Source organism: Loxodonta africana, chromosome 21, assembly GCF_030014295.1.
Source record: "Loxodonta africana isolate mLoxAfr1 chromosome 21, mLoxAfr1.hap2, whole genome shotgun sequence".
In the NCBI taxonomy this organism is placed as follows: Eukaryota; Metazoa; Chordata; class Mammalia; order Proboscidea; family Elephantidae; genus Loxodonta; species Loxodonta africana.
Window position 1 is genome coordinate 12,173,702 of NC_087362.1, and position 25,115 is coordinate 12,198,816.

The 25,115-nt window shown below is 36.1% G+C and overlaps 1 protein-coding gene across 2 annotated transcripts in view; it reads left to right on the forward strand.

The window, feature by feature from the left end:
* Positions 1 to 7,773: 7,773 nt before the first annotated feature.
* The window catches only part of GLRA3 (glycine receptor alpha 3), a 240,913-nt gene continuing 223,571 nt past the window's right edge, over positions 7,774 to 25,115 (forward strand). For both annotated transcript variants that reach the window (XM_003415819.3, XM_003415818.3), the window contains exon 1: positions 7,774 to 7,979. In XM_003415819.3, coding sequence (XP_003415867.1) covers positions 7,909 to 7,979 — 71 coding nt within the window. In that variant the 5' untranslated portion in view covers positions 7,774 to 7,908. The remainder of the gene's footprint in view (positions 7,980 to 25,115) is intronic.

A 25,115-nucleotide genomic window follows, 5' to 3' on the forward strand; every position in this document is an offset into this window, starting at 1 on the left:
ACTGAGCTTGAGCTGGGGGTTAAACTCTCAGGGTTTCTTCAGTCTCTGTCAGGCCAGTAAGTCTGGTCAGGGCCGTATTTTCTAACTACTAATCCTTGTCCTTTGTTTTCGGCTTTTACTTTCCAGTTGCCATAAATTATGAATGTATCTTGATTACATGTTTGATCAATTTCAGACTGCAGAAGTTGGTAAAAACAAACAAGCAAACTTCAATTTCTTCATCTTTGACATTAGTGCTTAAATTTGAATAACAGTCATATCAACTGGTCTTCCTTGTAGGCATATGAATATTATCCTGTCACTGACAGAGATGTACTTCAAAACAAATCTAGAAATGTTCTTTTTGACAATTAATGCAACACCATTCCTTTTCAATTTGTCATCCCCAGGATAGAAGACCATGTGATCATCTGATTCACAATGGCCAATACCAGTCCATTTCAGCTCACTAATGCCCAGGATATTGATGTTTATGAGTTCCATTTCACCTTTGATGATTTCCAATTTTCCTAGATTCACAGTTCCTACAGTCTACATTCCGATTATTAATGGATGTTTGCTGCTGTTTCATCTCATTTTGAGTCATTCCACATCAGCAAATGAAGGTTCCCAACACCTTGACTCCAGCCACGTTACTAAGGTCAACTTTACTTTGCAGAGGCAGCTCTTCCTCATTCTTCTTTTGAGTGTTTTTCAACCTGAGGGGCTCATCTTCTGGCACTTTATCAGACAGTGTTTTGCTGCTATTCATAAGGCATTCGATGACTATTTCTTTTCAGAAGTAGACCGCCAGGTCCTTCTTCCTAGTCTGTCTTAGTCTGGAATCTCAGCTTTAACCTGCCATCCACTGGTGGCTATGCTGGTATTTAAATACTGGTGGGATAGCTTCCAGCATCACAGCAACATGCAAGCTCCAACAGTGTGACAAATTAGCAGACTCGGGGGTGGGGGGGATTAACTAAAATAAATGTATGTAAAGCACTCAGTACAGTAGTTGGCAATAAAATACCATCATTCAAACTGTCTTCAGCCCATTTTATTCTGCTTCTATGCTTTGCAGATTCTTTACCTTCTTTCTATAAACTTTTTCCTATAATTTCCACATATCCAAATTATAACAATGTTCTGCTTTCAAACCCCTGTTAAATATACCTTCTCTCTGAACACTTTGTAATTTCTCATGCTTTCCATTTTGAAGTAGTGCTCTTGAATTCCCATAGTATATCTCTTCACGTCCTTGAATATCAGATCCTATGTAATACTGTGAATATTTCTGTTCATCTTACACTCTTCTAGGACAAGATTCGTTTCTCATTTATATGTGTATCCCTAGCATTACTCAAGATGCTGTGTACATATATGTGTATAAACTCTATATTATTGATGAATGAACTCTTTGAGGAAATAATTTGAAAGTATTCTTCCAAACTGTATTTGCTTGGTACCAAACATTCAGAGAAGAAAAAATAGTCCTTAGTTAAAGGGCTTCAAATACCTCACTATTTGAAACCATTTAGGTAATTATGGCAAATTTTTGCCAGAAAATGGAGAAAACCATGACAGCCTGAGAGTTAAAATAGTAAAAACATAATATAATGGATAACATTAATTCTGTTCATAAACAGGGCTTTCTCAGAGTGGGTGGAAGGCACATGTATAAACTCTTGCATGAGTTTTAGATCCTCAGGGTGTATATTTGGGCTATGGAGCTCTTGTGGTGCCAGAGGTTAAGCGTTCGGCTGCTAACAAAAAGGTCCTCAGTTCAAATCCATACACTGCTCTTTGGAAACCCTATGGGGGAGCTCTACTCTGTTCTATAAGGTCTCTATGAGTCGGACTTGAAGGCAATGGGTAGCGGGTATATACGGCCTGGAATTATTTAAGAATCTAGAGATCTTAAATATTTTATGAAGAAAAATTTGATAAAAGAGATGAGTAAGCATGGCATCTAGAAAAGAGTGGACTAAAGGATGGCACGGGACTGGGCAGTATTTTGTTCTGTTGTATATAGTATTGCTGTGAGTTGGAACTGACTTGAAGGTACCTGACAACAGCAAAGAACATTCATTCATTCATTCAACAACTATTTACTGACCACTAACTATGTGCCAGACACTGTGCTAGGCATAGAAATACATATGATCCCTGCTTTCACGGAGCATTCAAATAAAGGTAAGAAACATAATGTTATAATAAAATATATGAAGAAAACAAATTCTGATATAAAGATAAAAAGAGAGCTTTTGGGAGATATATTAAAATAAAGTGATATATATGCTGTGAGTTGAAGGCTGAGAAGAGACTAGAAATAGGAAGCCCAAGAACAGTGTTTGAAGCAGAGGAACCCTGAGGTAGGAAACAGCTTCTGTGACTGGAATATAGTAGAGAACAGGGAGACTTGTAACAATTGACATTGAGAATGTTGTTGTTGGAAAATCATTCAAAGCTTTATCACCCGTGAAGAGGGATGCAAATCATTAACTATTACAATGGAAAGGCATTGATAGGTTTTAGGAATAAAAATGCCATTATCTGATTTACTTATTTAAAAAAGGACCTTCAGTATTCATAATGAAGGTTTAATTATAAGAGATTCAGACAGCAAGCAGGAGAAACACTTAGCAGACTCTTGCTGATATCCTTGTGAGAAATTTTGTAGCCTGGAACCAGAAATAAAAAAAAAAAAAAAATTTTTTTTTTTTTATAGAGATAAATTATTGGCTGTTTCTACAACTCTTCAAGGAAGAGTCACACACCTGGTTAGTTAACATGTCTTAATTATTCTGGTCTTGTCAGTAGGTAGATCCATACACAAATGATAAGTTTTACCAGGCTCATATGCTTGTAATAATACCTAACACTAACCAAAAAACTACATAGGGTTAATTCTCCTTTACTCGATTTTGTATTGAAGAAACAACTTTCTGATTCATTTCTAAATTAATTTTTTCTTTAACTTTCCATATTGTTTTAGGTGCCGTGAAAGTCTGCTCTGATGCATGGTGACCTTATGTATAACAGAACAAAACATTGCCTGGTCCTGCACCAGCTTCACAATTGTTACTATGTTTGAGCCCATTGTTGCAGCTACTGTGTCATCCATCTCATTAAGGGTTTCCCTCTTTTGCAAAGCATTAATTAGCATATATGAATACTCCAGTTACTCTGAAAGTTACATTATCTTTTGTACATTTTTTAAATGGCATTTTGGTGTATATATCAGCTTTTAATGAAATGGATTGGAATGACTCAATGCTATTGAATCTAATTAAATCACAGTAAACAAACACTAACCCGAAATTAAATTGACCTCATAAAAGTAAATTGGTCTTTTACTAAATAGTAAACCATCTTAGCACTGTGTTTAAAATACGATATGTTCTAGATTACTGGATGATCTCTAAATTCAGGCAGAATGTATTCAAGGTAGTACTTTGGCTCTTCTGGACTTCTTTTAATTTTCTTCAGCTTCAACTTAAATTTGCATGTGAGAAAATGATGGTCTGTTTTGCAGTTGGCCACTGGCCTTGCCCTAACTAGTGATGCTGAGATTTACAATGGTCTCTTCCCACACAGGTGTGTTTGATTTGATTCCTGTGTATTCCATCTGGTGAGATCTATGTGTATAGCCACTGCTTGTGTTGTTGAAAAAAGGTATTCTATGGGCAAAAATTCTTTAATATGAAACTCGAGTTTATTCTGTTCTTTCAGCTTGGGAGCCCTGGTGGCACAGTGATTAAAGAGCTTGACTGCTAAGCAAAATGTCAGCAATTTGAATCCACCAGCCGCTCCTTGGAAACTCTATGCGGCAGTTCTACTCTGTCCTATAGGGTTGCTATGAGTTGGAACCAACTTGACAGCCATGAGTTTGGTTTTGGTCTTTTTCAGCTTGACACATGATAAGGATTCTATGAGCAGAAAAGGATCCCTGGTGGCTCAGTAGTTAAGCACCCTGCTGTGAACCCACCAGAAAGATGTGACAATCTGCTTCTGCAGCCTTGGAACTCAATGGGGTACTTGTACTCTGTCCTACATTGTTGCTATGAGTCTGAATCAGCTCAGGATTCCAACAATAGCAGCCCTATAGGACAGAGTAGAACTGCTCCATAGGTTTTCCAAGGAGCTGCTGGTGGATTCAAACTGCTGAACTTTTGGTTAACGGCCATAGCTCTTAACCACTGTGCCACCAGGTTTCCAAAGGACTATAGTAGGACTTGAAAATTCAACTGAAACTTTGATTCAATCTTAATTGATTTGAACATACTTATTGAATGTTCGTGATTTAAAAACAGCATTGAAGTTTGTAGCCCCATAGCTTAAACCCTATACTGTGTCTATTAACTTGAGCTACTAAATCTGTTCAACACGTAAATTACTGCCTAATGAAGTTGAAAAACAGAACAGTAATGCAGAATATCTATGAAAGTGTAGATGAAGAAATTGGAAGATTTATTGAAACAAGTCTATGTGTGTTTTGGTACTATGTTACTCTTTGAGAATAAGAACATTGTTAACAAGGATGAGGATTGCATCCATTCACTTATACAGCCTTTGTATCTAAGAAACTGTTGGCCTAGATATTTATTTAATTCTATAAAATATAATATTCCTACACTTTTCTGTTAATGAGGAGATAAAGCAGTTGAAATCATCCTCTTTTAAGCTGTCATATAACATATTTATCCAGATCAATGTAAACACATAGTTTTAAGTGTTATCCAGTAATTTACTCAGTTAAGGAAACATCTATTGGTTGTCTCCTTTGGGCCAGAGAATGAGTCTCAGAGATGATCTAATTTGATTCCCTCAATAAATGTATTTTAAAAAATACTTTAAATAAAGGTATTTTAAAAAGTTTATGCTTTATTCAAAGCTAACCAAATAAAAAAAAAATTTTTTTTAACCAAATAAGCAGTTGGAGGAATCCAGGTTTCCTTGAAGCATAGTAAGTTGTTTTTTGTTTTGTTTTTTAATATGTGTCATTTCTAAAACAATTTTTACTGCTACAAAGGATTGTCATCTAAAAAGAGTTTGTCTTAAATATTGTATCAGACCACTATTATAAGAATTCAAGAAAAGATTTACACACAGAAAAAAAAAAAAACATTCTTTGATGGTTATGAGAATGGGGAATAAAGGGGAGGAGAAATCACTAACTAGATAGTAGACAACTGTCAACTTTGGTGAAGGGAAAGACAACACAAAATAAAAGGGAAGTCAGCATGTCTGGACCATAGCAAAAGCACAGTAGTTTCCTAGACACATCCAAACACTTTCATGGATGGAGTAGCTGGGGCTCAGGCCCAGGGATCATAGTCTCAGGGGTCGTCTAGGTCAACTGGCATAACATAGTTCATAAAGAAAATGTTCCACATCCCAATTTGGAGAGTAGCCTCTGGTGTCTTAAAAGCTTGTGAGTGGACATCTAAGATGTATCTATTGGTCCTATTTGATTTGGAGCAAAGGAGAATGAAGAAAACCAAAGACAAAAGGAAAATATTAGCCCAAAAGACTAAAGAACCACATGAACCAGAGACTCCACCAGCCTGAGACCAGAAGAACTAGATGGTGCCTGGCTACCACCGCAGAACACTTTGACAAGGATCACAACAGACAGCGCTGGACAGAGCCCTAGAAAAATGTAGAACAGAATTCAGATTCATGAAAAAAGGCCAGACTTACTGATCTGACAGAGGCTTGAGGAGCCCCTGAAACTACAGCCCTCAGACACTCTGCTAACCCAGAACTGAAACCTTTCCTGAAGCCCACTTTTCAGACAAAGATAAGACAGGCCTATAAGAACACACACGCACACACTGAGGAACATACTTCTTAGTTCAATCAAATATATGAGACCAAATGGGCAAGGCGAGAAGGTAGGGAGGGACAAGAACTGGAGGAATGAACACTGGGAATCTGGGATGGAAAGGGAGAGCATGCTTTCATATTGGGGGATTACAGCCAATGTCACAAAACAATATGTGTATAAGTTTTTTAATAAGAAATTAACTTGAGCTGTAAAATTTCACCTAAAGAACAACAAATAAATAAATAAATAGTTTGTCTTAGTGAGATTGCAAAAGATTAATTTAAAAAATGGAGTTAAGAGTATATTAAACTTCTCAAGGTACATTTGTCAGCATAATAAATGGTATTTCATATGAGACTTCTAGAATTGTATGATTTATATCAGAAAACCAAGATATGAAAAGAAATGGATATAATTAAAAACAGGGAAATAAATTCTCAAAAAGCCTTTATTTTCACTGAATCTAAACAAGCTTATCTTCCTAAGAGTTGAGAAAAACAAGATTTTTTCACTGTGTGCTGATCTGAGAGGATTGGAAGGTGATGACTCACACTCTTCCAGTTAAATAGAGGATTTAGGACTAACTAATCTGTCAAATGCTGTTTGAATTTAATTAAGAAGAAAACGTTTTGATAAAGAGTAAGAATACATTCCAGGCATGAAGCTTAGTCATTGAGAAAGTCAAGGCTTTCAGAATAAATAAGTGAGGCAGTTTGGAGAAAAACTAAGGTCCAAGAAGTAAAAATGTTGATCCTGTTTGATAATAAAGAAAAGCCTTAAGATCTAATAGCATAAATTTTAATTAGAAAAAAACATTATTTTGTGATACATGAATAAGCATACATATCACCCACATGCACACTCACGTGCACACACACACACACACAGGCACACACGCACACCATTTCCCAGTCTTCCAATCCAAGTCCCTATGTAAATGATTATTGAAAGAGAGCGAAGAGATGTGGCATATGACCTAGTTCTTTTTCTCACTTAAAGATGTGGAAACCATTGGTAGGAAAAATGGTAAGCAGTGTTCTGTCTCTAGTAGCTCGCTTTATATTTCCCAACCTTGATTTTTTTTTAATCTTTATTACTGAAGGAAGCTCAGTTTACTCCAGTCAACAATTCTTCCTGGCCAGAAGCACGCCAGGCTTCTGTGAGGGTTATAGAAGCAGCTGATTGTCCAGCCCTGCTGGTGCCCATGCACCCCATACTCCTATCTTCCCTAGACCATCCCAAGGGTCTGGGTTTACTGTTAACTCTTGTAATTTGGTGAAAGGTCAAAGAGACACAGTCACATCCGAAAAGGCTCTTTGTTACTAAATTGTACCATTTCCCAGGAGGGAACGCTGGATGGTCCTCCTGCGGTTCTGTCACCCAATTCACAAAGCCCCTGACTCTCCCAGTTCTCAGTCCTGAGGCTTCCCTCCCCCAACTCCCTGTGGTTGGCTTTTAGGCTTCACACGAATTCCTCAATGCCTTTTTTTTTTTAAGAGGGAAGAGCTAGGCTCCGCCCACTTTCCCGAGAGGCATGTCACTCTGTCCCGCTGTGCGGTCGTGATTGGCGGGCAACACCGTGTCGCCTGACTCGGTCCCCGCTTCCCTTTGCCGCGCTAGCTGTCTCGGATTTTCGCCAAAGGTGAGAACGGGATTCCGGCGGGCAGCGCTGGAGCAGGTGGAGAGGCATCCTTGCTCCCGCTGCTGCTGCAGCGCCTTCAGCCGTGGGTCTCTCAAGAAAGGACCAACATTCTTTCTTTGCTACTAGAGCTTAGTGAACTGTTGTCCAGAGCCTAGACACTGCAGACACCTCGTCTCACCCCTATTCTGGTGTCACTGTATAAATCACCTGCACATTTGTAACCCTGCGAATCCCCCTCTGCTCAGTGCTCAAGGAAGGGGGTCTCACAGGAATTGCAAATGTTTGAGCGAGAGGGTCTCCGCGGACTGCGGGGAGCTGTCTAAGGTGCTGAAGCTTGAAATCGTTTGCCTCCACTAACAAAACGAGGGGTTAGATTGCACATTTCCATTGCTTTTTTTCCTGGTTTTCCATGCCTTGGATACGACTAATTTCAGGATCGTGAATACCTCTCCGTATCATGGCCCACGTGAGACACTTTCGGACATTAGTTTCTGGATTTTACTTCTGGGAAGCAGCCCTGTTACTCAGGTGAGTCCCCTCGTATTTAATAGTTGGAGATCCCATTAATCCCGTACCAGGTCACAACCACTTGTTATTGATGAAACCGCTTTTTGCGATTCTGAATTCGGACTGTTGAAAGTATCCCTTAAAAACTATTATTTTCTGTCTATTTACACCTCTAAAAACAGGCAACTTTGCTCTATTTTCTCTGATTAGCGTATTTTGGAAACTAGCATCTAATGTTCTTAGCAGCTGAGTTTACCCTAGAAAAGTAAAATCTTTCTGAAGCCTAAATGTTCCTTCCTAAATCACTTTGAGAGTTTTGCTTTTTTAAGTGGATTATGAATTCTGGGTGTTGCTGTCTTGTGAAACTTGTGAAATATTTCATAACTGGGAATGGAACATTGTCAACTTTTTAAAAGGCAGAAATATAGAACATAAGGGTTTACAGATCAGAAAAATTCTGAACATTGTTGATATATCCAGGGGTTGAACTAAGTGAATAAAAATAAAGATCTTGCAAGTACTATTTTCTAATGAGCCTAGCTCAAATAATACATGAAGACAAAAGCATGCATAAATTACTAGATATGTTCTATTTCAAGGCTAATCTTTTTGGAAGAAGGTAATATAACCCTATTGAACAAGAAAATTCTTCTATTATAAGTCATTTTCTTATAATAGTTCAGTCATATTTGGTAGGCTTTCTGCTTTTTTTTTCTTTGTAATTAATTAAAAGAGAAGTAAAAACTTGGCAAAATATCAGGGAATTTAACCCCTGTTTTTAATCAAACAATGTATAAAAGCAAGGTACTGTTCCTATAGGTTTTGAAACTACTAATAAAAACTTTACGATTACCATATAATTACAGGAATTCCATTTTTATGACTCACAAGATTTTCAATAATATTGAAGTAAAATAATCAGAGTTAACTAAGTTATGCATACACTGATTTTCATATGAAATATGAAAATTTATTTTCTGTGTTGCTACGTCAATTTTTCATTTGGCCTACCTCAAAAAGACCAGTGTATCCCATAAAAAAACTACCTTACAGGAAGTTATATATTTTTTTTACTTGTATGTAACGGGAGTCAGTTGTGAATTACTGATTCTTTTTTGAAACAAGGGGTTAAACTGTTGTAAGAGTATTTTCATAGACAATATGTTTTAATAAATTTCTTGTAACTTTACATTTTCATGAATTTCATATGTGATCAAAACACAGCTTACAGAGTTTTTACATTTTTGGTGGAAATATCATGAAAAGGAGTACCAAATACATGATATAATAAAAATCGACCGTTGTACCTTAATTTATTTCTTAATATTTTAGACACTGATATACAAACATAGATAAAATAAACAGGAAGATAAAAAAGTCTTTTGCTTTTTAAGGAAATCAGAATAGTTTTGATAGATACTTAGATTTGGGAAGTTTAATGTCAGTAATACAAATGGTTTAGCCAATGGAGTGAAATTTTTATTATGGAAATTCACCATAATATTTGTGTGTAATATATATTTAGATATATCATCTTCATCACCAGATTCTGTGATTTTAGTCACATTTTCTTGACATTCTCAAAAACTGTATTTTAAACTGACAGTTGTGATTATAAAAATTTATTTTGATTAACAACAAATAATTTTCACTGGAAATATCTTTTGTGAATAAAACAAAAATATAATCTCTTGAAAAAGACATACCTGAAATAAAAGTTTACACAATACCTGTATTCCTTCATCAAGTTTTTTTCTTCTTTCATAAATACAATCAAATTTTGCTTTATCTTAGATAAATTTTAGATGAGAGGAGTTCATTACTCTATGAAGCACTTTATTTGTGAAAAATTAAATATTTTCACTTTCAGTGATGTCCCTCGAAAGAGGATTTCCTATAGTAAAGAAAGGGAAGCTCCCTCTACTGGAAATGTTCTGTAAAATTAATGGCTTTAAGGAAATTATTATTTCTCCACTAAGTCTATGCATGATGTATTGAACAAAAAGGAAACGTGTAAAGGAAAAAAAATATAGAAAAAATTTAGTATTACTGTCCAAATATATATTTTTAATTTTACAAATCATCTTTCTAGGGCAAGTTAGACACAAGAACAACAAATAGAAAACATAGATATTTGTAACAAAATAATTTTCTTGAACAAACCTTTTTCCCTGTAGGTTTAAATTAATTGGAATATATACACAAAAAAGTGCATATAGGTGCAAAATAGGTTTTCATCTGGATAAACTTTAACAAAGGGAGCACCCCCAAATAAAGAGATCAAGAAATAGAGGTGCCAGTGTCACAGAAGCTCTCATTCCACCCCAGCCAACCACTATGGCCTTTTTTAGGCACTACTTCACCCAAAGTTAATCACTATCCTGACTTACATGACAATAAGTTTGCTTTCCTGCTTTTAAACTTTATATAAATATTCATTCGAGTCTGCTTTCTTTTAATAAATATTTCATTTATGCAATTTGTCTATATTGTTTAATTCTCATTGATGTATGGTAGTATTCCACTATATAAATACATTGCAATTTGTCTATTCTCATATTGATGAATATTTGGGTATTTTTCAGGTTTGGGCTAGTGATGCTATGAACATCCTTGAAATTAAAAAAATGTATGTGTGTATACTCACACACACATGCACATGCATTTTGGGGACCTGCGTGGGTTGAGTCCAAGGCTTTCCCTAGGACAGGAATGCTGGATCATATGGTGGGTATGGGTGTGTTTAGCTTTAGTAGATACTATCAGTTTTCCAAAGTAGTTGTATCTATTCACACTTCCATCAACAATGTATGACCATTCCTGGTGCTTACTGGTACGAACTTTGACCAGTGCAATGTTATTATAAATTTTTCTAGCATGATTTTAGCCTAGCATTGCAAGCCTGCAGGATGATATTTTATTTCTTTTATCTGGAATAATTTCTACTTTTTAATAAATGAGCTCTATTAAGGCAAAAAAGCAGAACAAAATATTTACTATTATAATGTATTCTATAATAGCATTCATTGTAAGAACATGTCAGGATAAGAGATGTAATTTTAAAAGGGATGTTTTCAAAGAGGATCATTCTTTAAATACACACCAGTGAGAAAGTTATAGACATAGACATAAGAAATCCAAAACGCCAAAGGGTAAAGTTTTTAAAAGTTTCACACGTTGCTCAGAAATTGCTGTTTTATGAAAAAATTCTTCTATTGTCATTAGGTTCTAATTCTCATATCAATAAAATAAAAAAATAACAAGGCATTGATGTTCAGCTTTCTTTGAAATGTAGATAAGTGATTTAGAGTTGGAAGAACAAATTTCAAAAGAAGGGGAACTGCCAAAATTAGTTCATTTAAGATGATTCTTTCCGTAACATACAATTTTACTTTTCATTTCTGTAGTTTGATACCAACACAGACATGCTATATGAATAAATTATGTTATATTGTGTCAAAACTGAATGTGTGAATTTCAGACTTTATGATACTCATAAATAAAATATTTTCTTGGTTTACTTCAAATTCTAAGAAAAAAACCTTTAGCATAGAATTTTTATTTTTGCTTTTGGTACATTTTCTGAGGATGAGGGAGAAATTTTTTAATGTAGGCTTTATTTTATGTCAGCTATTGAAGAAAAATGTATTTAAAGGAAACAACTTTTACTGGCATGATTTCTTATATGCAGATACATCAGCAGTATTCTACATAAAAAAATGTATGCCATACATAGCATATGATCCTTCCTCTTATGCCTATGAGTAGTTATAAATCTTCCCTGGTGTAGATGGATCATGGCCCAACTCTCTACTCAATGTTTTAAACAGCTTGCTCTGCAGATTCAGAGAGTAGCTAGTGAAATATTTCTTTTTCTATATAATTTTTCTCTCCCTCAACCACACAACTATGTTCTAAAGCAAATCAATCAAAAGACCAAGTGACAAAAGGAAAGCATAAGCAGCAATGTTTTAGGGACTATAGGGGTAGGGATGCTATCAAGAAGTCTTGGTACTTATAGTGAGGCTTGTAAGATGTTTTTAAATACGCATTGAGATAGAAAGAGTGTTCTACAAGAAAGGAATGTCATGAGTTTATAGTTGCTTAAAGAACGGTGATTATCAAATTCAGTTGAAGAATTACAGTTTATGGTTTAAAATTATATTTTACTAGAAACTACAATCAAGGTGGCTACAATAATAAATCTGCAGAAATATGGGGAGTTGTGGCATCATCCTTTCAGAATAGAATATGAATTAAAGTTGGAAGCAAATACTTTAACTATAATTGGGCAGTCCTCACTATGGAAAAGGTCTTGTAACTTGGCTGAAAATATCTCCATAAATCCCTTTCCTTTAGAGGGAGAGTTTACCTCAAAATTGCAATTAATTTAAGTGAGAACTATGTAAAGAAACAAATATCAATGATCAAACTATGAGAAGAAAATGTTAATTTTGTTGTTTTATCATTTGGACCATGTTTGACTTTTTTATCATTTTTGCTTATTTCTAGACTGGATTACTGGGCTAACCAAACCACAATCTATTTAAAAGAAATAGTGGAATCATGTAGAGGATATCATTCATTGGGAGAAAATAGGATGTTGAATTTGGTTTGGAGTGTTTTGAGTTTGGGATGCTAACAGTATAGCTGGGTATCCAGGCATCAGCAGGGTATGAAGAGATTGCCTCAACTGTAGATTTAACAGTCCAAAGGCTAATGGCGGTCATACTGTGTGCAAAGAAGAAATAATGGAAAATACATTCATGATAAGAAGGGAAAAAAAAAACTTTTTTTTAAGAAGGGAAGAGCCCTTAAATCAGGGCACACAGAGGTGATCAGAGAGCCTGTGGTTGAACTGTGGGCTTGAGACTGATCATAACCAAATGAGGAACCCACAGATTTATCACAGTCTTATGCTATGATCCCAAGGACCTGCTCTTCTTTATAGCATACTCCTACCTATCAATTTACTATAGAACCTTCTGTTATTCTATTTTCAACTAACTAGATAAATTACCCTGTAATCATGAATAATACATTTCACATGCTTAAATTTTCTCTGGAGCTTTTTAAGGGATAGTTTTAGAGAAGATAGATCTCTCAGTTTTCCTTGAATTATGATGAAATATTCATAGTGGATCTGCCTTGATTGTCCTACCAAACCTGCCTCCTACTCTTTTCCATTATCAATTAATATCTTTACAATTATGCTAAAATTATTTATTGAAAATAACTTAATATGTAGGCAAATGTCTGTGGGGAAGCATATTTGTTTTTCATTTGGAGAATGGTATAGCCTCTGGCTTCATCATGCTTGAGGAAGTGGTCTGGAAGAGTAACAAATGAGTTGCCTCTAGAGGAATGGCTCTGAAGTGGAAGAGGAATTCCAAGGCAGGATCAACTGTGGAGCAGCAAAAAGAAAGTGTGTGAATGAAAGCAGCTGTTTAGCTACAGAACAGTAGCTGTTCTGACGACATGGCAAGGATATTTTAAGGAACCCAACTGAAATAGAGAGATACTATCAGAAGAGGAAAGAGTGATAAAAAGCAGCTTCATCTTAGTAGGTTTCTGAAATTCTTTCAGAGTCTCCATACTAGAGATGATTTTAGGAGATATTATTACCCATAACCCTGAAGCAATTCAAAGCACAGAAGTAGAAACATCAGTGGTGCAATTAGGAATAGCAAAAAATTCCAAGGTGTTAACAATCTCTGTAAATCATGTAATAAGTGGAAGATTATCCAAAGTAAGTGATGAAGAATTCCATATAAATGTACACAAATGTTTGCCCTAACCAATGAGGAATTATTGCCAAAACCTGAGATGTCTGTGACATTGTTATACAACCAGTGTTGACAGAGGACGACTGGACTTACGTTGGAGGTGACTGGTCTATCCAGTGTCCTACCTAATTTGAGATTCTCTGAAAACATCTCTAATAAGTGTTCCTGTCCTAAACTTTAAAATTTCTAGCAATAAGGACCTCTTTATCTAAGAAGGCAAAAATGTATCAAACAATTTTAATTAATAAAAACTGAATTCTCATTCCTGTTCTCTCTTGGCCAAAGTGAACTTGTTTTTTCCTATACGTGCCACCACAAATATTTGCCTCTGTGTTTTGTTTGTTTGTTTTTATGCTTACCACTTATGATGGTCTTTTTCCCACTCATGGACAGTGTGTGAATGATGTCTATTTTTTTTTTAAGCACAGAAGGCTTTATTTTTCTTATATAACACCAAAAAACAAACAAAAAAAGTTGTCATCGAGTTGATTCTGACTCATAGTGACCTCGTCTGTTTCAGAGTAGAACCGTGCTCCGTACGTTTGTGTGTGTTTTAGGTGACAGTCTACAGTGCAAATTAGGTTGTTTTTTTTAAAAAAATTGTGCTTTAGATGAGGGTTTACAAAGCAAATTAGTTTCTCATTTAACGAGTAATACACTTATTGTTTTGTGACATTGGTTGCCAGCCCCGTGACATATCAACACTCTCCCCTTCTCAACCTTGGGTTCCCCATTTCCATTCGTCCAGCTTTCCTGTCCCATCGCGCTTTCTCATCCTTGCCCTTAGGTTGGTGTGCCCAGTTAGTCTCCTATACGTGACTGAGCTACACGTATTGTTTCTTTATGGGCCTGTCTAGTCTTTGGCTGAAGGGTAAACCTCAGGAGTGACTTCAGTACTGACTTAAAAGAGTTTCTGGGGGCTATATTTTCAGGATTTCTCCAATCTCGGTCAGTACCATTTTGGATTCCCACCAGCACTGTATAAGAGTTCCAATCTCCCTGCAACCTCTCCAACTTTTGTTATTTTCTGATTTTTTGATTAGTGCCAGTAATGCTGGGGAGAGATTGTATATCATTGTAGTTCTGATTTGCATTTCTCTAATGGATAATGATCATGAGCATTTCCTCATGTGTCTGTTAGCCACCTGAATATCTTCTTTGGTGAAATGTCTGTTCATATCCTTTGCCCATTGCTTAATTGGGTTATTTTTCTTTTTGTTATTGAGGTTTTGAAATATTCTGTAGATTTTAGAGATCAGTCCCTAGTCAGATACATAACAGCCAAAGACATTTTCCCAGTCTGTAATTCTTTTATTCTTTTGGTGAAGTCTTTTGATGAGCATAACTGTTTAATTTTTAGGGGCCCCAAGTTATATAGTTCATATTCTGGCGTTTGTCCATTGTTAGTTATGGTTTGTATTCTATTTATGCAATGTATTATTAGGGCCTCTAGTGTTGTCTATAGGAGCGCTATGAGTCGGATTTGACTCGACGGCACTGGGTTACCGGGTTAGTGTTGTCCCTATTTTTTCTTTCATGACTTTTATCCTTTTAGGTTTTGTACATAGGTCTTTGTCCATTTTGCGTTAGTTTTTGTGTATGGTGTGAGGTATGGGTCCTTTCATTTTTTCTACAGAAGGACATCCAGTTTCTTCAGCACCATTTGTTAAAAAGACTGTCTTTTTCCTATTTAATGGATTTTGGTCCTTTGCTAAGGATCAGCTGACCTTAGGTGGATGGACTAACATCTGTATTTTCAATTCTGTTCCATGGATCTATGTGTCTGTCATTGTACCTGTACCAGGCTGTTTTGATTACAGTGGCTGTGTAGTAGGCTCTGAGATTAGGTAGTATGAGTCCTCCTACTTTGTTCTTTTTCCTCAGTAATGCTTTTCTTATCTAGAGGCTCTTTCTTTTTCCATATGAAGTGGAAAGTTTCTACCAGTGGGAAAATTGGTGGCATAGCTTCCAGCCTCATACCAACACTCAAGCCAAACTGATGGAAAGGTGGTGATCATAAAGGGGAGGAGAATACAAATGGACCTTGAGCAATTGATGTTATTAGAATGAGCAGAAAAGGGGAAAGAACATTTCAGGTAGGAAAAGTATTGTTAGAAGAGGCAACAGACCAGTTTCCCTGTGAGATGGAGGATATGGCTGACTTCTTACTAACATTCCTACCATGCAAGGCTTATGCTTCCTTTTTTTCTTGTCAAAAAAAATCTATGCTTTCTGTTGTTTAAGGACTAAATTCCTTAGGAAGATTATATGACTATTTTAGGGTGTTAGGAAACATTGGCAAACGTGTGTTAAATAACAAGTTTCTCAAATACAATGTGGTGTTTTATAGTTATCACTTGATTGCAAAAGAAGACTGCATGCCGATAAACTATTTTGTGTTCACTTGTTCTGTTGATATCAATATACATATATGTTTGTTAATTTTCATTACTTAAAATATGTTTGTTTTGTGTATTAAAAGTCTGAGACTTAAAACTTTTTTATCAGTAGATGAAGTGAAACAAACATCAGAAAAACAGATTTATGAATTTTCATAGTTTTACAAGCTAAAAACTTTATTACTGACAAAGGATAAAGAAGGAAGTATATAATAAAATCTTGTCCCCAAGAACTTAAAACCTATCTCTGTAAGTGACCTTCTTATTAAAAAAAAAAAATTCCAGTATGTGTTAAACAATTTTTTCTACCAGTGCTTAAATAATTCTCTTATAAGAAGAAAATTACCATTCTTAGTCTATTAAAACACTAAGGGACCCATCTTTGTATAGGACATCTCACTGCCTAGTGAGAGTAAATGAATCTGCTGTGTCCCTAACTTGCCTTCAGTTTTATTTATTGAGAAGAATACAGTCAAGGGAGGATTGTATGGCTAGAACTATTAGAAATCTCCTTTCTGCTTTATGCTGTTTCTTTGTAAAGACTTTGAAACACTTCAAAAGATTATGAACTCTTTTTTTTTTAGTCCCTTCAAATCTCTGAAATTTAGAGTGTCTTTTTTTTTCCCTACAAATCTTAAATGGGGCGGAGGGGGGGAAATGAATCATCAAGTCATTGACTTTGATGCAGACCTTGGTTGGTGCCTTCTGAAACTATAGCAAAGAACTAAGTTGCATGTGCAGTCTAAATATTTGCCCCTAAATCATAACATGTGAACTTCAAATTTTGCTGAACTTTAGAAGGTCAAGGTATTTATCATTCTCTGTGTGTGCCTAGGTCTCTAGGTGATACAAATGGTTTGTGCTCAACTACTAACCTAAAGGTTGGCTGTTTGCACCCATCCAGCAGCACCATGAAATGAAGGCCTGGCAATCTGCTTCTGTAAAGATTACAACCAAGAATACCCTACGTAGCAATTCAAGAATACCCTATGTAGCAATCCTACACTATAACACGTGGAGTCACCATGAGTCAGAATCAACTCAACAGCAGTGGGTTGTTCTTTTTTCTTTTCTTTTGGTGTGTGCATGTATAGCTATCGTATAAGTCAGTTATTGCAAATACCATATTGTAAAAGCTTATTGATATTAAAAAATACATTCAAATTCCTGGAGAAAATGCAAGCTCAAGCTCAAAAACATAGTAGTAAAAAAAAAAAAAAAGATTTATGCCTCTATAAGAAATACTTGATTTAGTTTAGACATTTTCTTAAATTAACTTTTATTACATTTTATCTTCTTTCCATATGCATTTTTTGTGTGCACATGTAAATACAAAGGAACCTGGAGAAAGAAGACTAGGGGTCAGGTGTCAGTTCTGTCTTCGAAGGGATGAGTGACATTTCTATAGACTGAGTAATTGTATTCAATATGCTGCTTCAAAGATGTGATGTGTAGACCTGCATCCATCTACAGAGTAGAGTTTCTTTAACTGGCAGTCATAAATATGATAATTCCTCTTCAACAGAAAATGTATACTTAGCATTATAGCTATAATTTATCTCTCTTCATTTGTTAATATCAGTAGCCTTTATTTCAAAATCTCTTTTTTTGTTTCTAATATACATTATTATTTTTTTTTTAATATACATTATAATGGTAGATGAGAGAGATATTGAGTGGCAGAAAAATAATCAAGTAATGACTCGACTAGCCCTTTATGGCTGTTTTAGTTCATATTAGGTTCATTTGTGAGTGACAGAAATATGAAATTACATTGATTTAATAAAGATGGTTTTATCTTCCTCTCAAACAAGAAAATCTAGGGAAGTGGACAAAGGCTGAAATGGGAGTTTCCAATTCTTCTATCATCCTTCTCTTTAATATGGTGTTTCTCCCTTGAAGTCCAAGATAGGTGCTTTGATTGCAGCCATTCTAGCTGTATTCTAATCTGAAAGAAGACGTAGATCTCCCTTAGAAGGCAGCTCCATGTAGTTAACCATATCTCAGTTTTCCTAGCAGCTCTGTATATCCATGTAGCCAAGCTCTGGTCAATATATGTAAGTAGACACGGCAGGTTTAACTTCTTGGAAGTTTTTTTGTGTGTGAGCCTTAAGTGAAAGTTCACAGTTCAAGTCAACTTCTTATACAAAAATTTATACACACATTGTTATGTGACCCTAGTTGCTCTCCCTGTATGACAGCACACTCCTCACTTCCACCCAGGATTTCCCGTATCATTCAACCAGCTCCTGTCCCTTTTTTGCCTTCTCATCTTGCCTCCAGATATCTTCTTGAGCTAAGAAGCACCCTCTTCACTAGTATCATTTTCTGTCTTATGGTCCAGTCCAATCTTTGTCTGAGGAGTTGGCCTCGAGAATGGCTTCAGTTCTGGGCTAACAGAGAGTCTGGTGGTCAAGTCTTCCGGTGTCCAGTCAGTCTCAGTCAGACCATCAAGTCTGGTCCTTTTACTAGAATTTGAGTTCTGTGCTCCACTTTTCTCCTGCTCCCTCAGGGACTCCCTGTGGTGTTCCCTGTCAGGGCAGTCATTGGTGGTAGCTGGGCACCATCTAGTTCTTCTGGTCTCAGGCTGATGCAGTCTCTGGTTTATGTGGCCCTTTCTGTCTCTTAAGCTAGTATTTTCCTCGTGTCTTTGGTGTTCTTCATTCTCCTTTGCTCCAGGTAAGGTAGACTGGGACAAATTGATGCATCTTAAATGGCCACTTCCTATCTTTTAAGAACCCAGACACCACTCACCAAAGTGGGATGCAGAACATTTTCTTAATAAACTTTGTTATGCCATTTGACCTAGAAGTCTCCTGAAGCCATGGTCCTGAGACCCCCACCCCTGCTACTCTGTCCCTTGAAGTGTTTGGTTATATTCAGGAAACTTCTTAGCTTTTGGTTTAGTCCAGTTGTGCTGACTTCACCTGTATTGTGTGTTGTCCTTCCCTTCACCTAAGATAATCCTTGGCTACTATCTAGTTAGTGAGTACCCCCTCCCTCCCTCCCCACCCTCATAATCATCAAAGAACGTTTTCTTCTGTGTGTAAACCTTTTCTTGAGTTCTTATAATAGTGGTCTCATACAATATTTGTCCTTTTTTGTGACTGATTAATTTCACTCAGCATAATGCCTTCCAGATTCATCCATGTTATGACATGTTTCATGGATTCATCCTTGTTCTTTACCATTGCATAGTATTCCACTGTGTGACTATACCATAATTTGTTTATCCATTCATTTGTTGATGGGTACGTAGGTTGTTTCCATCTTTTTTGCTATTGTGAATAGTACTGCAATGAACATAGGGGTGCATGTATCTGTTCCTGTGATGGCTCTTATTTCTCTAGGGTATATTCCAAGGAGTGGGATTGCCGGATCATATGGTATTTCTATTTCTAGCTTTTTAAGGAGGCACCAAATTGATTTCCAAAGCGGTGATACCATTTTACATTTCCACCAGCTATGTATAAGTGTTCCAGTCTCTCCACAACCTCTCCAACATTTATTATTTTGTGTTTTTAGATTAATGCTAGCCTTGTTGTTGTGAAATGGTATCTCATTGTAGTTTTAACTTGCATTTCTCTAATGGCTAACGATCATGAGCATTTCCTCATGTGTCTGTTAGCCGCCTGAATGTTTTCTTTGGTGAAATGCCTGTCCATATCCTTTGCCCATTTTTTAATTGAGTTGTTTGTCTTTTTGCTGTTGAGGTTCTGCAGTATCTTGTAGATTTTAGAGATTAGATGCTGATCGAATTTGTTGTAGCCAAAAAATTTTTCCCAGTCTGTAGGTCGTCTTTTTAATCTTTTGATGAAGTCTTTTGTTGAGCATAAGTGTTTGATGTTTAGGAGCTCCTAGTTGACTAGTTTCTCTTCTGGTGTTTGTGCAATGTTAGTAATGTTTTGTTTTCTGTTTATGCCATGTATTAGGGCTCCTAGCCTTGTCCCTATTTTTTCTTCCATGATCTTTATCATTTTAGATTTTATATTTAGGTCTTTGATCCATTTTGAGTTAGTTTGGTGTAAGGCATGGGTCTTTTTTTTTTTTTTTTGCATATCCAGTTGTACCAGCCCTGTTTATTAAACAGACTGCCTTTTCCCCAATTAAAGGACCCTGGACCTTTATCAAATACCAGCTACTTACAGATGGTTGAATTTACGTCTAGATTCTCAGTCCTACTTCATTAGTCTATCTACCTGTTTTTGTACCAGTACCAGGCTGTTCTGACTACTTGGCAGTATAATAGGTTCTAAAATCTAAAATCCCACTTTGTTCTTCTTCGTCAATAATGCTTTACTTCTCTGGGGCCTCTTTCCTTTCCATAAGAAGTTGGTGATTTGTTTCTTCATCTCGTTAAAAAATGCCATTGGAATTTGGATCAGGATTGCATTGCATCTGTAGATTGCTTTTGGTGTAATAGACATTTTCACAATGTTGAGTTTTCCTGCCCATGAGCAAGGTATATTTTTCCCCTTATGTAGGTCTCTTTTGGTTTCTTGTAGTAGGGTCTTACAGTTTTCATTGTACAGGTATTTTACGTCTCTGGTTAGATTTATTCTAGCCCCCAAGAAGTATTTTATCTTCTTGGGGGCTATTGTAAATGGTATTGATTTTGGTGACTTCCTCATCAAATTTCCCTTTGTTGGTGTAGAGGGATTTTTTATGTTTATCTTGTATCCTGATACTTCACTGAAATCTTCTATTAGTTCCAGTAGTTTTCTTGTGGATTCTTTCTGGTTTTCGGTGTATAAGATCATGTCATCTGCAGATGGAGATATTTTTAATTCTTCCTTACCAATTCGGATGAAACCCTGGTGGCACAGTGGCTAAGTGCTACAGTCGTTAACCAGAAGATCAGCACTTTGAATCCACCAGGCGCTCCTTGGAAGATCTAGGGGCAGTTCTACTCTGTCCTATAGGGCCACTATGAGTTGGAATCAACTTGATGGCAGTGGGTTATTTCTTTTTCTAGCCTAATTGCTCTGGTTATGCACAATGTTGAATAAGAGTGGCGATAAAGGCTATCCTTATATGGTTCCCATTGTCAAGGGAAATGTTTGCAGACTGTCTTCATTTAGGATGATGTTGGCTGTTGGCTTTGTATAAATGCCCTGTATTATGTTTTGGAATTTCCTTTCTATTGGTATTTTTCTAAGAGTTTTTATCATGAATGGGTGTTGTACTTCGTCAAATGCCTTTTCTGTATTAGTTGATAAGATCCTGTAGTTGTCTTTTTTTTTTTTTTTTGTATGATGGATTACATTGATTGTTTTTCTAATGTTGAACCATCCCTGCATACCTGATATGAATCCCACTTGGTCATGAGGAATTATTTTTCTGATATGTTGTTGAATTCTATTGGCTAGAATTTTGTTGAGGGTTTTTGGATCTATGTTTTTGAGGGATATTGGTATGTAATTTTCTTTTTTTGTGGAGTCTTTACCTGGTTTTGGTATCAGAGTTATGCTGGGTTCATAGAATGAGTTTGGAAGTATTCCATCCTTTTCTATGCTCTGAAATACCTTTAGTAGTAGTAGTGTTGACTCTTCTCTAAAAGTTTGGTAAAATTCTCCAGTGAAACTGTCAGGGCCCAGGCTTTTTTGTGTTGGAAGTTTTTTAATTACATTTTCAATTTCTTGTTATAGGTTTATTTAGTTGTTCTACCTCTGTTTGCATTAGTTTAGGTAGGTAGTGTGTTTCTAGAAATTTGTTCTTTTCCTCTAGGTTTTCAAATTTGTTACAGTACAATTTTTCAGAGTATTCTGTTATTATGTTAATTTCAGTTGGATCTGTTGTGATATTTCTGATTTCATTTCTTATTTGGGTAATTTGCTTCCTCTCCTGTTTTTCTTTTGTCAGTTTGGCCAGTGGTTTATCGATTTTGCTGATGTTTTCAAAGAACCAACTTTTGGTCTTGTTAACTCAATTTTTTTTCTTTTCTCCATTTCATTTAATTCTACTCTAATTTTTATTTTTTCCTTTCTTCTCATGTCTGAGGGCTTCTTTTCTGCTCTCTATTTGTTTGAGTTACAGGGTTAATATTTTGATTTTGGCCCTTTCTTCTTTTTGGATAAGTGCATTTATTGCAATAAGTTGACCTCCAAGTACTGCTTTTGCTGTGCCCAAAAGTTCTGGTAGGATGTGTTTTCATTCTCGTTTTATTCTGTGAATTTCTCTATTCTGTCCTGATATCCTCTATAGCCCAGTAGTTTTTGAGCAAGGTGTTGTTCAGTTTCCACGTGTTTGATTTTTTTTCTTGTTTTTTCTGTTACTGATTTCTACTTTTATGGTGAGAAAGATGCTTTGGATTCTGTTAAAGCTTGCTTTATCACCTAATATGTGGTCTGTTCTGGGGAATGTTCCATGTGTGTTGGAAAAGAAAGTATACTTGGCTGCTGCTGGGTGGAGTGTTCTGTATATGTCTATGAGATCAGATTGGTTGATTGTGGCATTTAGATCTTAATTGTCTCTATTGAAGTTCTTTATGGTTGTCCTGTCTATCACCAAAAGTGGTTTGTTGAAGTCTCCTACTATTATTGTGGAGCCGTCTCTCTCACTTTTCAATTCTGTTAGAGTTTGTTTTTTGTATTTTGGTGCCCTGTCATTGGGTGTATAAATATTTATTACGCTTATGTTCTCTTTTAATCATTATATGGTATCTTTTCTTATCCTTTCTGGTGGGTTTTACTTTAAAGTCTGTTTTGTCAGAAAGTAATATTGCCACTTCTGCTCTTTTTTGATTCTTGTTTGCTTGAGATATTTTTTTCCATCCTTTGAGTTTTAGTTTGTTTGTGTCTTTAAGTCTAATGCGTGTCTCTTGTAGGCAGCCTATGGATGGCTTATGTTTTTAATCCATTCTACCACCTTCTTTCTCTTTTTTGGTGCATTTAGCCCATTTACATTCAGCATAATTGCTGATAGGTATGAGTTTAGTGCTGTCATTTGGATGTGGTTTTTGTGTGTGCATGTGTGACTGTTCCACTTAATTTTCTGTGCTGAGTCATTTTTCTTTATGTATTATCTTTTTATCTTTTTCATTGTTGCTGATTTTGTATTTGCTGAGTCTTTATGTTTTTCTTTTTTTTTTTTTATTTTGATGTATAGGATTGTTAGTTTCCTTTGTGGTTGCCTTAATATTTACCCCTATTTTTCTAAGTTTAAAGCAATCTTTTATTTCTTTATATTGCCTTGACTTCCTCCCCTTTTGAAAGATCTATGACTACTTTTTTTAGTTGCTCTTTTTTGTTTTAATGTTGTCATCTTTCATGTATTGATGTCTCTGCTTCCCTATTTTCAGCATTTTATTTATTTATTTATTTATTTTGTGACTTCCCTATCTGGGTTTGTATCTGGTTGCTCTGTCCTGTGTTCTAGTCTTTGGTTGTTATCTGATATTATTGATTTTCTAACTAAAGGACTCCCTTTAGTATTTCTCATAATTTTGGTTTGGTTTTTGCAAATTCCCTAAACTTCTGTTTATCTGGAAAAGCCCTAAGTTTGCCATCATATTTAAGAGACACTTTTGCTGGATATATAATTCTTGGCTGGCAATTTTTTTCCTTCAAGGCTTTATATATGTCATCCCTTTGCCTTCTTGCCTGCATGGTTTCTGCTGATTAGTCCGAGCTTAGCATTATTGACTCCTTTGTAGATGACTTTTCATTTATCCCTATCCACTTTTAAAATTCTGTCTTTGGTTTTTGCAAGATTGATTATAATACATCTTGGCGACTTTTTTTTGGAATCTACCTTGTGTGGGATTCGATGAGCATCTTGGATAGCTATCTTCTCATCTTTCCCAATATCAGGGAAGTTTTCTGCCAACAAAGTTTCAACAATTCTCTCTGCATTTTCTATTATCCCCCCTGTTCTGATACTCCAATCACTTTTAGGTTATTTCTCTTGATAGAGTCCCACATAATTCTTAGTGTTTCTTCATTTTTAAAATTTTTAAATCTGATTTTTCCTCAAATAAGTTGGTGTCAATTGCTTTATCTTCAGTCTCAATAATCCTGACTTCCATTGCCTCAATTCTTCTATGATTTTCTATTGAATTGTCTAATTCTGAAATTTTATTGTTAATCTTCTGGATTTCTACTTGCTGTTTCTCTATGGATTCTTGCCTCCTGGTAAATTTGTCATCCTGACCTTCTATAATCTTAAGTTCCGCTATTGCTTTGTCTCTGTGTTCCTTGGCTTATTCTGCATTTTGCCTGATCTCCTTCCTGATCTCTTGAAGAGATCTCTATGTTAATCTTTTGTATTCTACCTCTGCTAATTCTAGGATGTTACCTTCCTCTGGAAGATTTCTTGATTCTTTGTTTTGGGAGCTTTCTGGAGCCATCACGGTCTGCCTCTTTGTGTGCTTTGATAGTGACTGTTGTTCCTGAGCCATCAATAAATTATTATATTTATTTATTTTATGTTTGCTTACTGTATTTTAGTTTCTTGTTTTGCTTCGTTTTGATATGTCCACATAGGCTGTTTGTGTGAGCTAGTTTGCTTACTGGCCCCTTCGAAGCTCTAATGTCCTGTCACCAAGTGGTTAGATTTGTTATTAGCTATTTTAGCCCAGGAGTCCATTTACTTTTCTTGTATGGATTAAATTCAGGTTTCCAGATAGTCCGTCACCAGGTGTGTGGTGTAGACTTTTACCTACAGTCCTAGATGGGCAGGGGTGGTTGGAGTAGGCAGAGGTATCTGGCTGCAGTAGGAGACCACATGCTGAGAATGCAGGGTCTGATGGCTGCCCCTCAGTATCCAGGAGGAAAGCATGTCCCTGTTCCCTAGACTGTGTAAGTGGGTGGGCTTTGCAGCCAGACTATGGGCACCCATTGCTGTTGGCTGTAAGGACTGGGAGGCACCACATATTCTTGGACCCCTGTTGCCAGTGGCTAGGTGGGATGGGTGGAGCCACCAGTCCTCAGGCCCCAGATGTGAGTGAGGACCTTGCTTAATGGTGTCAAAAG